This window comes from Bos javanicus, chromosome 9 (genome assembly GCF_032452875.1).
Source record: "Bos javanicus breed banteng chromosome 9, ARS-OSU_banteng_1.0, whole genome shotgun sequence".
Classification (NCBI taxonomy): domain Eukaryota; kingdom Metazoa; phylum Chordata; class Mammalia; order Artiodactyla; family Bovidae; genus Bos; species Bos javanicus.
In genome coordinates, this window is record NC_083876.1 from 47,936,621 (window position 1) to 47,949,221 (window position 12,601).

Genomic DNA, 12,601 nt, shown 5'->3' on the forward strand with positions numbered 1-12,601 from the left:
TTAAGCTCAATAAATGTAAATTTTCATTGTCTTTTCCGGCAACTATTATTATTTCATTCCATGATTGTTATTGAAACTAATTTTATCATATAGAAGAAAGAATGTTAAATAGAATCATTCCTAGTGTAAATTATTCTATGTATTTTACTGGTAAATCATCTGCCAGTACTCTCAAATAAAATATATTTCTCTTAAATAAAATGATTACTCACAGTAACCATTTGCAGCTCATTCTTTTAGTCAGCAAAATCAAATACTATATTCATATACCATTAATCTGAAAAAAATAAAGTTCCAAAAAATTTATTTTATTCATCGAACTTTTTTTTTAAGTGTAAGATTAAAGAGAAGGTCCTTTATGGGGGGTGTTGTGGAGTTTTTCAACTCTGATATAGTAAAAATGTCTACTGACCATTTTAGTAGAAATCATTTTTTCTTTTGTAACTTATTCCTTTAGAAGCAGATGTCCAACTATTTTCCTGTTTTTATACAGTCACAGAATAGAGCAAGATACATTTGTTTGAAGCAAAATTCCTAACGGCATATGGAGGCACTGTTTTTTCTCCCTTCTCACAGCAACTAGGATTAATGAACAAAGAGCAAGCAGCTGACATGAAACCTACCCATGGGGGTGCCGACGCCATAACCTTTGGAGTCTATGAGGCCACCAATCTGTGTCAGGTTACAGTTCCGCTGGGTGACAAACTCGATGGTTGTTGACTCCATTAGGAAAGCATAATCAGAGGTGAGGACTCTCTGGATTCCTTCTTCATTACTTTTGACGAGCACAGACTGCCTCCTGCTACTCATAAAGGCCCACATTTTGTCATATGTGGAGATTTTTGATTTCTGGGGAAAAACAGGATACATAAGAAAGATATTCCTTAGTTTCCATGTGACCCTACAATATTTTGATGAAATTAACTATATTTAGTTTGCTCATAATACTGTATAATTGTATTATTAGTAACAGTGATACTAAACAACAACAACAAAAAATCAAAATCTGTGAAGAAACATTTCTCTGAGCAATTCCTCATCGTATTTCCAGGCGTGGAGCAGATTTATTTAGCAAACATATAAAAAATGCCCTAAGACTCAAAAGATCACAACTAGTAAATCATAGGAGGCAATAAAAAAGAGAGAATAAAACAGACTAATAAGGGATTTTTGTATCTCACATGCGTATCTCATATGTACAATTTTATTTTTCAACATTACTATAACATCAAATTTCGAAAATGCAGACACTGGACACCGATTGACACTATAAAAGTGTAAGAGATTTTTTTCCCCCTGAATTCAGTTGTTGACTATAAGACAGATGTTACATTATCCCCCAAGGACACATACAAATATAAGTTGAAGAGACGAGAGGAATTTGTTACAAATAAGGATATTACAAGTAAGATGACTACATTTCTGCTGAGACACAATCTGGACACCATAGAACTTCTTTTAACCTGCCTCAGGACAACAGGAAATCAATCATCCAGGTCTTACTAACTAAGGATTCCTGGACCAAGAAAATAGAAGAGTTTTTATATCCAGCTGGAAATTCTCAGTAGGGCTTCAGTACGACTTATTGCTAAAGGAAAGGAATGGGTTTTGTTCAGAAGGCACTGGTAAAACATAAACAGGAAAAAGGTTAGCATCTGCTTATGGAAAGCTCATTTGTGAAACCCTTACCTTAGTTTCATTCTTATACCAACACAAAACATAATATTCCAATTATAAACACAAGGAGGATTTTCACCTCATTGGTTGTTCTGCCATAAAACATTGAAACTATTTTCCAATAAATAGGTATACAGTCTTTTGCAGTTTAAGCATGTATTTAGTCCTACATGTTCCAGGACATAAATGTGATATTATTCCTTCCACTAAAGGTTAGTACAGAATAATATTTTTAAAAATTATGGCACTATTTCAATGAAAACATGGAAAGAAAAAATTAATTTGGAGGTGGGGAAATATCTAATAGTGCATTATGTGCTTTATAAAAACAAGTATAGCTTTAGAGCTAAGAAGCAATAAAAATGTAAACCTCTGCTCTCCAATGAACATTAAAACATGCTGAAAGGCCAGTCCTTGAAAGAAGGCAGCTAGAGTACCCAGAATGAGATTGGCATGATAACAAATTTGGGCAACAAATTGCGGTATGTCAGTTGTTTTTAAGGAAAATATTCAAATGTTTGGAGTAGAAATGGGAAATGAAAGGAATAGTTAAGACTATGGTGATATTCTTACTGGAATAATTATGACCAATAGTGAGGTTTTGCAAAGATACATCTTGCTATCCAAATTAGGAACATAATGAGGCTAGCTACAACAAGTTCATGTCCTTTCAAAGGTAAAAAATATTTTCTCCTAATGTTTTGGATTAAGTGAGGTCAAAATACAAAATAAAATCAAAATCAGAGCTTACCTTCAGATTAAAGAGATTTTATGTAAAAAATAAAATTGGACACAGTTTTTGATTTAGTGAATCTGTGACTGATAATAAACACAATCCCATGGATGTAATACTAAAAATTCATGTATCAAAACTGCATGTTCATTACTTGACAATTTAAAATGTAACATCTTTGTTGTTGTTTAGTCGATAAGTTGTATCTGACTCTTTTGCAGCCCCATGGACCTGCCAGGCTACAGTTTATACATATATACACTCTCTTTTAGATTCTTTTTCCATACAGGCCATCACAGAGTATTGAGTTCCCTGTGCTATACAATAGGTCCTTATTAATAACTTCCTATCTTCCATTTTTACTTAAATATCTCTTAATATGCTTCTGGTTTTCTTGAATCTATTGTCTTTGATTTTTGTACAGCTTCAATCATCTTTCCTGTCTACAGAAAATAAACCTATTCCTAGTATTCTTATATGGGATAATAAGTTTTGATAGAAAAGTTACCCAAACTGTTTTGTTTCTCATAATAAACACCCAAATATTTTAATTTAGAAATATTGACTATCTGCTGCTCACTCACATTTTATATGGCTTGCTTGCTAGTTTGGCTGGCATTCTTTGACTACAATTTCCAACTGAGCACAGTCATCTATCAATTATGGCTATAAAACACAACACTGTGTAGCCAGATATGGGAGATAAGATTAAAGTCTTTGTAGATTGCATGTATGTATGTGTTGGTATGCGATGCCTTTAAATTCAAACTATTTTTATAGAAAGTTAAAATACAAAACTAGTCTTTAGGGTCACCTGGAAATTTTATTGCTTTTATCATTTTCAGTAGTGAAGATAGTATAGTCATCACTAGTTTAAAAACAAAAGGCTTGAACAACATGAATTTCACTGAAACACTTAAGTTTAAAGCAGCTAAGATTGCTTATAAAGTATACGAAGAAAGTATCTGAACAAAACACAGGCTGAATATGAAGTTTACCATGTACTTTTCTCTATAAATATGGCCACACATGAATAATTGATTACCTATACTTAACTAATATATAGATAAATTCTGAATGATGTAGGTCCAAGTTAGAATGATCACTAATTCTTTATCTCTTGTTAAAAAAGTATGTTCTTATGCAAACTAACTAATCTCTTTTTAGTTTATATGGTAGTCAAATATCTACCAAACTTCTAACGTTTTTGCGAGGATTAAATAAGACACTACATGTAAAAACACCATGCAGTAGTAAGACATTTTTGTTACTCTATTTGTTAAAAAGAGCTTAATACTACCCAGTGCTTGTGTTTTATTTTTCTTAAAAAACACCAAGTAATCTGGTAAAGATGGAAGGTTGAATATCATCTTTGAACAAATATTCTCTCCTATGGCGTGAAACTACAAGGCAAAAGACAATCAGATGAAATGCAGCAGAAACAAAATTTTGGAAGGAGCAATGCAGATAGATGAATTGCAATTGAGCTAATCAACCTTTGAGGCCCCCTTTTCCCCTGCAAAAGTTTCTGAGATTAGCATTTCTATATCCCTCTCAAAGCCAGAATGATTAAAGGTCTAACAAAAGTAGAATATATTGGAAAACTGTCTTAAAAACAACTATCTTTGTGATTGCTCCATCCCACCCAAGCAAAGGCCAAGAGGTTTTATTCTGTGGGAAGCAAACAAGAGTACACTGGATGAGTTGATCTAGGCAAGCCACACTGAAACCAGAAGGAACATGTTGGAATCTATAACCAATGTTGAGATCAGTCAGCCCTCTGTCTGTCTTCGATCTTTGAATTCCTCCAGGAAGATATTTTTAAGCAAAATTGAACTTCTCTAAAGAGATAATAATAATATTAATAAAACAATAACAACAGAAAAGGTAATAATAGCAGTTAACACATATAGAGTTCAGCATGTGCCACATATTATTATACATTATTTATACATATTAAATCATTTAAGTCTTTTAAGATTTCTATTAGGTGGTAGATATTTTTGTCCCCATTCTAAAATTAGAAAATGAAAACACAGAGCAGTTAATAGTTCACCTAAATTCATGTGGCTTCTTCCTGGCAAAAGCAGGAGGAAAACTTGGGTAAATAGGCCACCAGTTCATAGTCTTAATTATTGTACTATAACAACTACATCTAAAGGCACATATCATGGATTTACAAAAAAATGAACCACTACATCACCCTAAAGTGAAGCTCATAGTTTTTCATCCTTAGCTAAGCACCTGTGGCTTGCAATGAGTCTCTAACATAAAGAATAAAACATAAAGATAAATAATAAAACAAACAAAATGACATTAATGTCCTTAGCAAGGTAAAAGATATTGCATAAATTCAAAGAAAAATTCTAAATTGACTTTGTTGAAAGAAAACACATTCAAAGATCAGATACATATTAAAATCTGATATAAAAAATGGAATCCTCAAGTGAAATGTAGAATAAAAGAGGATTTTTAAAACAGTGCGACTGACTTGACCTCTAATTTCAAAATATATATATTAAATACATATGGAATTATGCTAATACACTAAGATCTAATGCGTAAGGAGGAAATAAGGAGACTCAGCTAGTTTTATTTCTAGTAAAATAGAAAATTTTTGAATACTTTCAAAGTAAAAAAGACCATAGGATCTCTAAGGTTAAAAATAGTATATGAAAGCTTTACAAGTGAAATACTAAGAGGAAGAACTCATTTAAAGTCAGTAAGCAGGTAATTAAAAACAAAAGTAATAAATATTTGTGTATTGTCTGAAAGTTTATGTTCACTTATTTAGAAATAAGGAAATATCAAGTTACCATGTGAACTAAAGCTCATAGGTGGAAGATGGGGCATGTTAAATGATTGATTGTATATTATATCCTCTCAATCTCCTCTTAGACTAAGGTTAGCTTCATTCCACAAAGTAGCTGGTGATCATTGCCAAGGGACAAGATAAAATCAGGGATGGAGAATAAGCTGCTGAACCAAATGTAAACAGTCTTTGAAGGTCCTCCAGCAACAGTGACATAGAGAAGTGAAGACCTACACAGAGCACCAAAAAAGACTAAGGAATTGGAATATAGGTTGGCACCACTGATGCCAAATTTATTAGGAAGGATAGTCTAGAATAATGTATTATTTTAGAGAAACATGAAAAATGAAAGCCAGGTAATAAACTAAGCATGAAATATTATAAATTTTCCGTAAGGCAAGAATTAAGATAATGGCAAATTAGTCAAGTTAAAAAATGAATTAGTGAAAAAAAATTAAACATAAGAACATCCTGGAGAAATGTCTATTTAGTTCTTTGGCCCATTTTTTGATTGGGTCGTTTATTTTTCTGGAGTTGAGCTGTAGGAGTTGCTTGTATATTTTTGAGATTAGTTGTTTGTCAGTTGCTTCATTTGCTATTATTTTCTCCCATTCTGAAGGCTGTCTTTTCACCTTGGTAATAGTTTCCTTTGATGTGCAGAAGGTTTTAAGGTTAATTAGGTCCCATTTGTTTATTTTTTATTTTATTTCCAATATTCTGGGAGGTGGGTCATAGAGGATCCTGCTGTGATGTATGTCAGAGAGTGTTTTGCCTATGTTCTCCTCTAGGAGTTTTATAGTTTCTGGTCTTACGTTTAGATCTTTAATCCATTTTGAGTTTATTTTTGTGTATGGTGTTAGAAAGTGGTCTAGATTTGGGAGAATGACATTGAAACATGTAAAATATCATGTAAGAAACGAGTTGCCAGTCCAGGTTCGATGCACGATAATGGATGCTTGGGGCTAATGCACTGGGACGACCCAGAGGGATGGTATGGGGAGGGAGGAGGGAGGAGGGTTCAGGATGGGGAACACATGTATACCTGTGGTGGATTCATTTTGATATTTGGCAAAACTAATACAATTATGTAAAGTTGAAAAATAAAATAAAATTAAAAAAAAAAAAAAAAGAACATCTTGTTTCACTCCTTTCCTTCACAGGTGAGTATACTAAGGCTACTTGATACAAAAAAAAAAAAAAAATTAGTAGTGAAGGCAGATTTTAAATAGAAACTTGCTGATAGGATTTATGACATCATGATTTTAATGAAGAATTTTAATTTCATAATGAGACAATAATGTCTTTAGCAAAAATGAAAAATATTTCTAAGTATTATCATTACAGCTATGTTGTACACAGTAATATAAAGTTAAGTACATAAATTAAATCAAGTCTCATAGATATTGTTTGAAATGAATAGTAAAATCAAAGCAATGAAAGGAAAAGTGTTAGTTGCTCAATCGTGTCCAGCTCTGCGACTCCATGGATGATAGCCCACCAGGCTCCTCAGTCTATGGAATTCTCCAGGCAAGAATACTGGAGTGGATGGCCATTTCTGTCTCCAGGGGATCTTCCCAAGCCAGGGACTGAATCTGGGTCTCCTTCATTACAGGTAGATTCTTTACTGTGTGAGCCACCAGGGAACTATATTTAAAATATTCGAAATAAAATATTCTGATTTTCTCACACAACTACACTGCCACTCTAAACACCAGAATAAATTTATTTCTTTTGGGGTGTGTGTATATGTGTGTGTGTCCCATATTAAGGACACTTTTCCTTCTATATTACATTGGGCAGATTTAGGATGCCAACGTTTAGCAGTGTTTATTTTATCAAAATGCTGAGGCTTGTAAGTTGACTTGGTTTTTGCTATATCAGCATAAAACCAATAAAACAAATTCATAAGGCACTGTCTCTTTATCATAGCAGTTTTCAGAGGGTATGAAATGTAAACAAACAGATTAAAAAAATTCTTGTTAAGAATAAGAAACACAAGACTTTAAAAAAATTCACAGATGCCAAAAGATGTTGGGCTTTAAAAATAACATTCAGTATACTTAAAAGCTTTTAAATATATAGATGATGATTCCAAATGTAAACATATATAACTTTAGTTTCTGAGAGAACTCAAGATAAACTATGCAACCTGAAATTACCTGACTCTTTGCAGATCTCCAATAACTAATGGGTTTTAGGCAACATTTTTCCTGAGCATTCTAGAGAGAGACATTTAGAACTGGTAAGATATTAGTGGAAGAATGTTGTTGTTGTTTAGTCGCTCAGTAGTGTCTGACTCTTAGTGATACCACGAACTGTAGCCCACCAGGCTCCCCTGTCCATGGAATTTTCCAGGCAAGATTATTGGAGCAGGCTGCCATTTCCTTCTCCAGTGCTTTGAAATTTTGTTTCTATCCCATCTAAAATGTTATGAAAGCCAATCAAGTAAGGGTTATTCTTGTACCACTGGCATAGAACTTTTATTGTGAACAACATATTTTACAAATTCAAAGCCATCTTAAAAAAAATATCTTTGACTTAAATTGTTTAGCATGCAAGTGAATTATTCTCCCCACTCCCTTTGCTCGATGTCAAATACAAATTAAAATTCAAATAAAGCACAAGGAGTTCAGCTGGGTGCTCTGTGATGACCTTGAGGGATCGGATGTAGGGATGGAAAGGAGGTTCAAGAGGGAGGGAATATGGCTGATTTATTTCATGGTACAGCAGAAACTAACACAATATTGTAAAGCAATTATATTCCAGTTCATTTTTAAGTAAATGCAAAACCAGAAAAAAATAAAATTCAGAGACCATTTTGTGTTCATGGACCTATAAACCTATCCAATACCCTAAAAATGGTAAGAAAATGTTTATGAGACCCCTGGAAACAAGAATTTAAATTAACTTTTTATGCCTGTTCTAGAGGAAAGCTTATTTTATTGAATAAGACAAGAAATCTTTAATATTAATCTAGTTTGAACTCTTATGACCACAAAGCATCAATAATACAAAGAAAATCCAGTACTATTTTGTAATGTTTTTTAAAACATAATATTTGAGGTTTTGGCTACAACTCAGATTCTTTAAAAAAGTTTATAGAGTAGTTGTTGTTTAGGGCTTTTTGTCCAACTCTTTGTGACAACATGGACTGCAGCCTGCCAGGCTTCTCTGTCCATGGGGTTCTCCAGGCAAGAATACTGGACTGGGTTACCAGTTCCTTCACCAGGGGATCTTCCTGATCCAGGGATCGAATCTGGGTCTCATATTGCAGGCAGATTCTTTATCCTCAGAGCCACCAGGGAAGCCCTTTTATCTAGTAGCATAGCACCTAAAATATCTTGAAGTAACTTTAAAGATATACTTCATTTATGTTAAAAACCTGTTTATTTTTATTTTAAAATATAAAACATTCATGAAACAATAATTTATCTCCTAAACCATAATGTATAGCAGAATTAGTTGAACTCTGATGTATGAATGGATATGATGAAGTACTAGAAGAAGAGGCAGTAATCTCTGATGATTTTTCAAAATTACCAAAGTAAACTTGGTGTCATTGGCACTTACTCAAAGTATTCCTTTTCAATAAATTCCACATTAGCAATTTTATTTCTAATATTAACAAATATTTGATAAAAATGCTATAATAACATTTTTCATATTGTTATGAAAAAGTCAGTATGTAGTCATTCCTAATATGTGATTTGAAAAAGCCCATACCAAGGGAGACCTTGGTAAAGGAGAATCTGGCTGAGATTTGCATTTTAATTTTTTATTACAGTAAATAAATTACCAACAACACTGGAACATATGTGCTAGGTAAGAACAGCTGAGCCCTATCTGGACTCATCTGACCTTGGTCACTAGGAAATTAGAGTTAATTCAGGAAAACAGGACTGAAACCATATGTGGTTCATATCAAAGGTGGAATCTGAGGCAAATGCAGTGATCTGAAAGCATTTGGTTGTTAGCAAACCTGACAGTCCTTGGAATAATCCTGGCAGTTTTATCTCAAAGCATCTGCAATCTCTTAAAACAGGTTATTTGAAGGGAAAGACAATAAAACAGGGAGAACTGCTCTTCTTAACATTATTGAAAGTTAGCAGAGGAATAAGACAGAGAATTATGACTGAGCATAATATGATGGGCAGCAAGTTTAAAGTTATTTGGTAAAGTTATCCTTTAGAGGAAGATGAGTCAGGATTTGATAGTTCATTCTACCCTGTTTAGAATTCCCACTGATGATTCTTCTGACCATTTTATTCTTGCATTTTATTCTTTAAATGAGATATCTTGAAATTTCATGGTCAAATATTTTATTCTCTCATAAATAAAAGCAACCAGAAATAGATTTTACTGTCATTTGGTCAAATTTAAATAAAACTAGAAACCATCTTCACTTGGTCAATGGAAGACCATGAATCACAATTTCTTGGCCATATTGAATAAAATGCTTAACAATTTCACAGAAATGTTAAGGAGGAATAAATGAGAAAATACATAAAGTCACTTTGATTAGCAATAAAACTCTCTAGAGATATCAGGATTTTATTCTTGCTGCAAACTTATATAATCAATCAATGGAGAAACATAACAACTTTCTTCTAGGATTGCAGCATATACCTATTACATTCTGATATCTATTCCTTTGCCTTTGGAATAATTTATAATTTATAGGAACATGGAAACATTCACTTGCTTACCCATTCATTCACTTGTTCTTTCATTCCAATATTTATTGAGTACCAGCTTAGTAAAAAAGACCATACCAGGCACTGTGGATGCAAAGCTTAATATCTCATAAATGCTGGAAAAGTAAACTAAGAATTATGAAATGGTGTGACAAATGCCATGACAAATGACAGATGAGGTGTAACCTAAATTGATGAGGACATGTATGACAGGAAGTCAGAGGAAATAATTCCCTTTCTTTTAGGATTAAAATTAATTACAGTTTTGCTAGGTCTCTGCTGCTGCTGCTGCTAAGTCGCTTTTGCTGCTGCTAAGTCGCTTCAGTCGTGTCCAACTCTGTAAGACCCAATGGACGGCAGCCCACCAAGCTCCCCCGTCCCTGGGATTCTCCAGGCAAGAACACTGGAGTGGGTTGCCATTTCCTTCTCCAATGCATGAAAGTGAAAAATGAAAGAGACGTCGCTCAGTCGTATCCAACTCTTCCCGACCCCACGGACTGCAGCCTACCAGGCTCCTCTGTCCATGGGATTTTCCAGGCAAGAGTACTGGAGTGGGGTGCCATTGCCTTCTCCGACTAAGTCGCTTCAGTCGTGTCCAACTCTGTGCGACCCAATGGACGGCAGCCCACCAGGCTTCCCCGTCCCTGGGATTCTCCAGGCAAGAACACTGGAGTGGGTTGCCATTTCCTTCTCCAATGCATGAAAGTGAAAAGTGAAAGTGAAGTCGCTCAGTCGTGTCCAACTCTAGCGACCCCATGGACTACAGCCTACCAGGCTCCTCCATCCATGGGATTTTCCAGGCAAAAGTATTTAAGTGGGGTGCCATTGCCTTCTCCGTGCTAGATCTCTAGCTCCTCTCTAATCGAAACTCTGAAATATAAATAGGTGTGAGGGAAAAAAAATCATCAACATTTGAAACTCTTAAAAGAACCATCATTTTCTAATACAATGGACCAGTTAGACCTAACTGATATCTATAGAGCATTTCACCCCAAAACAATGAATTTCACCTTTTTCTCAGGTGCACTTGGAATATACTCCAGGATAGATCACATCCTGGGCCATAAATCTAGCCTTAGTAAATTCAGAAAAATTGAAATCATTTCAGGCATATTTTCTGAACAAAATGAGGTAAGATTAGATGCCAACTACAGGATAAAAAACTATTAAAAATACAAACATATGGAGGCTAAACAACACACTTCTGAATAATCAAAAGATCATGGAAGAAATAAAAAGGGAAATCAAAATATGCATAGAAACAAATGAAAATGAAAACACGACAACCCAAAACCTATGGTATTCAGTAAAAGCAGTGCTAAGAGGAAGGTTTACAGCATTACAAGCTTACCTCAAGAAACAAGAGAAACATCAAGTAAATAACCTAACTTTACACCTAACGCAACTAGAGAAAGAATAAACAAAAAATCCCAAAATTAGTAGAAGGAAAGAAATCATAAAATTCAGAGTAGGAATAAGTGACAAAGAAACAAAGAAGACTATAGCAAAAATCAACAAAACTAAAAGCTGGTTATTTAAGAAAATAAATAAAATAGACAAACCATTAGCCAGACTCATCAAGAAAACAAGAGAGAAGAATCAAATCAGTAAAATTGAAATGAAAATGGAGAAATCAAAACAGACAACACAAAAATACGAAGGATCATAATAAACTACTATCAGCAACTATATGCCAATAAAATGGACAACTTGAAATGGCCAAATTCTTAGAAAAGTATAACCTTCCAAAACTGCACCAGGAAGAAATAGAAAACCTTAACAGGTCCATCACAAGCCAGGAGATCAAAAGTGTAATCAAAATTCTTCCAACAAACAAAAGCCCAGGACCAAATGACTTTACAAGTGAATTCTACCAAAAATTTAGAGAAGAGCTAACACCTATCCTACTCAAACTCTTTAGAAAACTGCAGAGGAAGGTAAACTCCCAAACTCATTCTATGAGGCTACCATCACCCTAATAAAACCAGACCAAGATGCCATCAAAAAAGAATACTACAGACCAATATCACTGATGAACATAGATGTAAAAATTCTCAACGAAATTCTAGCAAACAGAATCCAATAGATCACATATCATGACCAAGTGGGCTTTATCCCATGGATGCAAGGATTCTTCAATACTTGCAAATCAATCAATGTGATACACCACATCAACAAATTGAAAGATAAAAACATGATTATCTCAATAGATGTAGAGAAAGCCTTTGACAAAATTCCATACCCATTTATGATAAAAAAAAGAACCTCTGAAAAGTAGGCATAGAAGGCATATACAATATAATAAAATCCATCTATGATAAACCCACATCAAACATTATCCTCAATGACAAAAAATTGAAAGCATTTCCTCTAAAATCAGGAACAAGACAAGGGTGTCCACCACTACTATTCAACATAGGTTTGGAAGTTCTAGCCACAGAAATCAGAGAAGAAAAAGAAATAAAAGAAATACAGATTGGAAATAAAGAAATAAAACTCTCACTGTTTGCAGATGACATGATCCTCTACATAGAAAACCCTAAAGACACCACTAGAAAATTACTAGAGCTAATCAATAAATATAGTAAATTTTCAGGATATAAAATTAATACACAGAAATCCCTTGCATTTCTATATACTGACAATAGAAAACAGAAAGAGAAATTAAGGAAACAATCCCATTCA

The 12,601-nt window shown here is 33.9% G+C and overlaps 1 protein-coding gene across 7 annotated transcripts in view; it reads right to left on the minus strand.

Annotated features, from left to right (window-relative positions):
* The window catches only part of GRIK2 (glutamate ionotropic receptor kainate type subunit 2), a 731,316-nt gene that overhangs the window by 39,887 nt on the left and 678,828 nt on the right, over nt 1-12,601 (minus strand). For all 7 annotated transcript variants that reach the window (XM_061427731.1, XM_061427738.1, XM_061427736.1 and 4 more), the window contains one exon: nt 624-849. In XM_061427731.1, the coding sequence (XP_061283715.1) occupies nt 624-849 (226 nt within the window). The remainder of the gene's footprint in view (nt 1-623; nt 850-12,601) is intronic.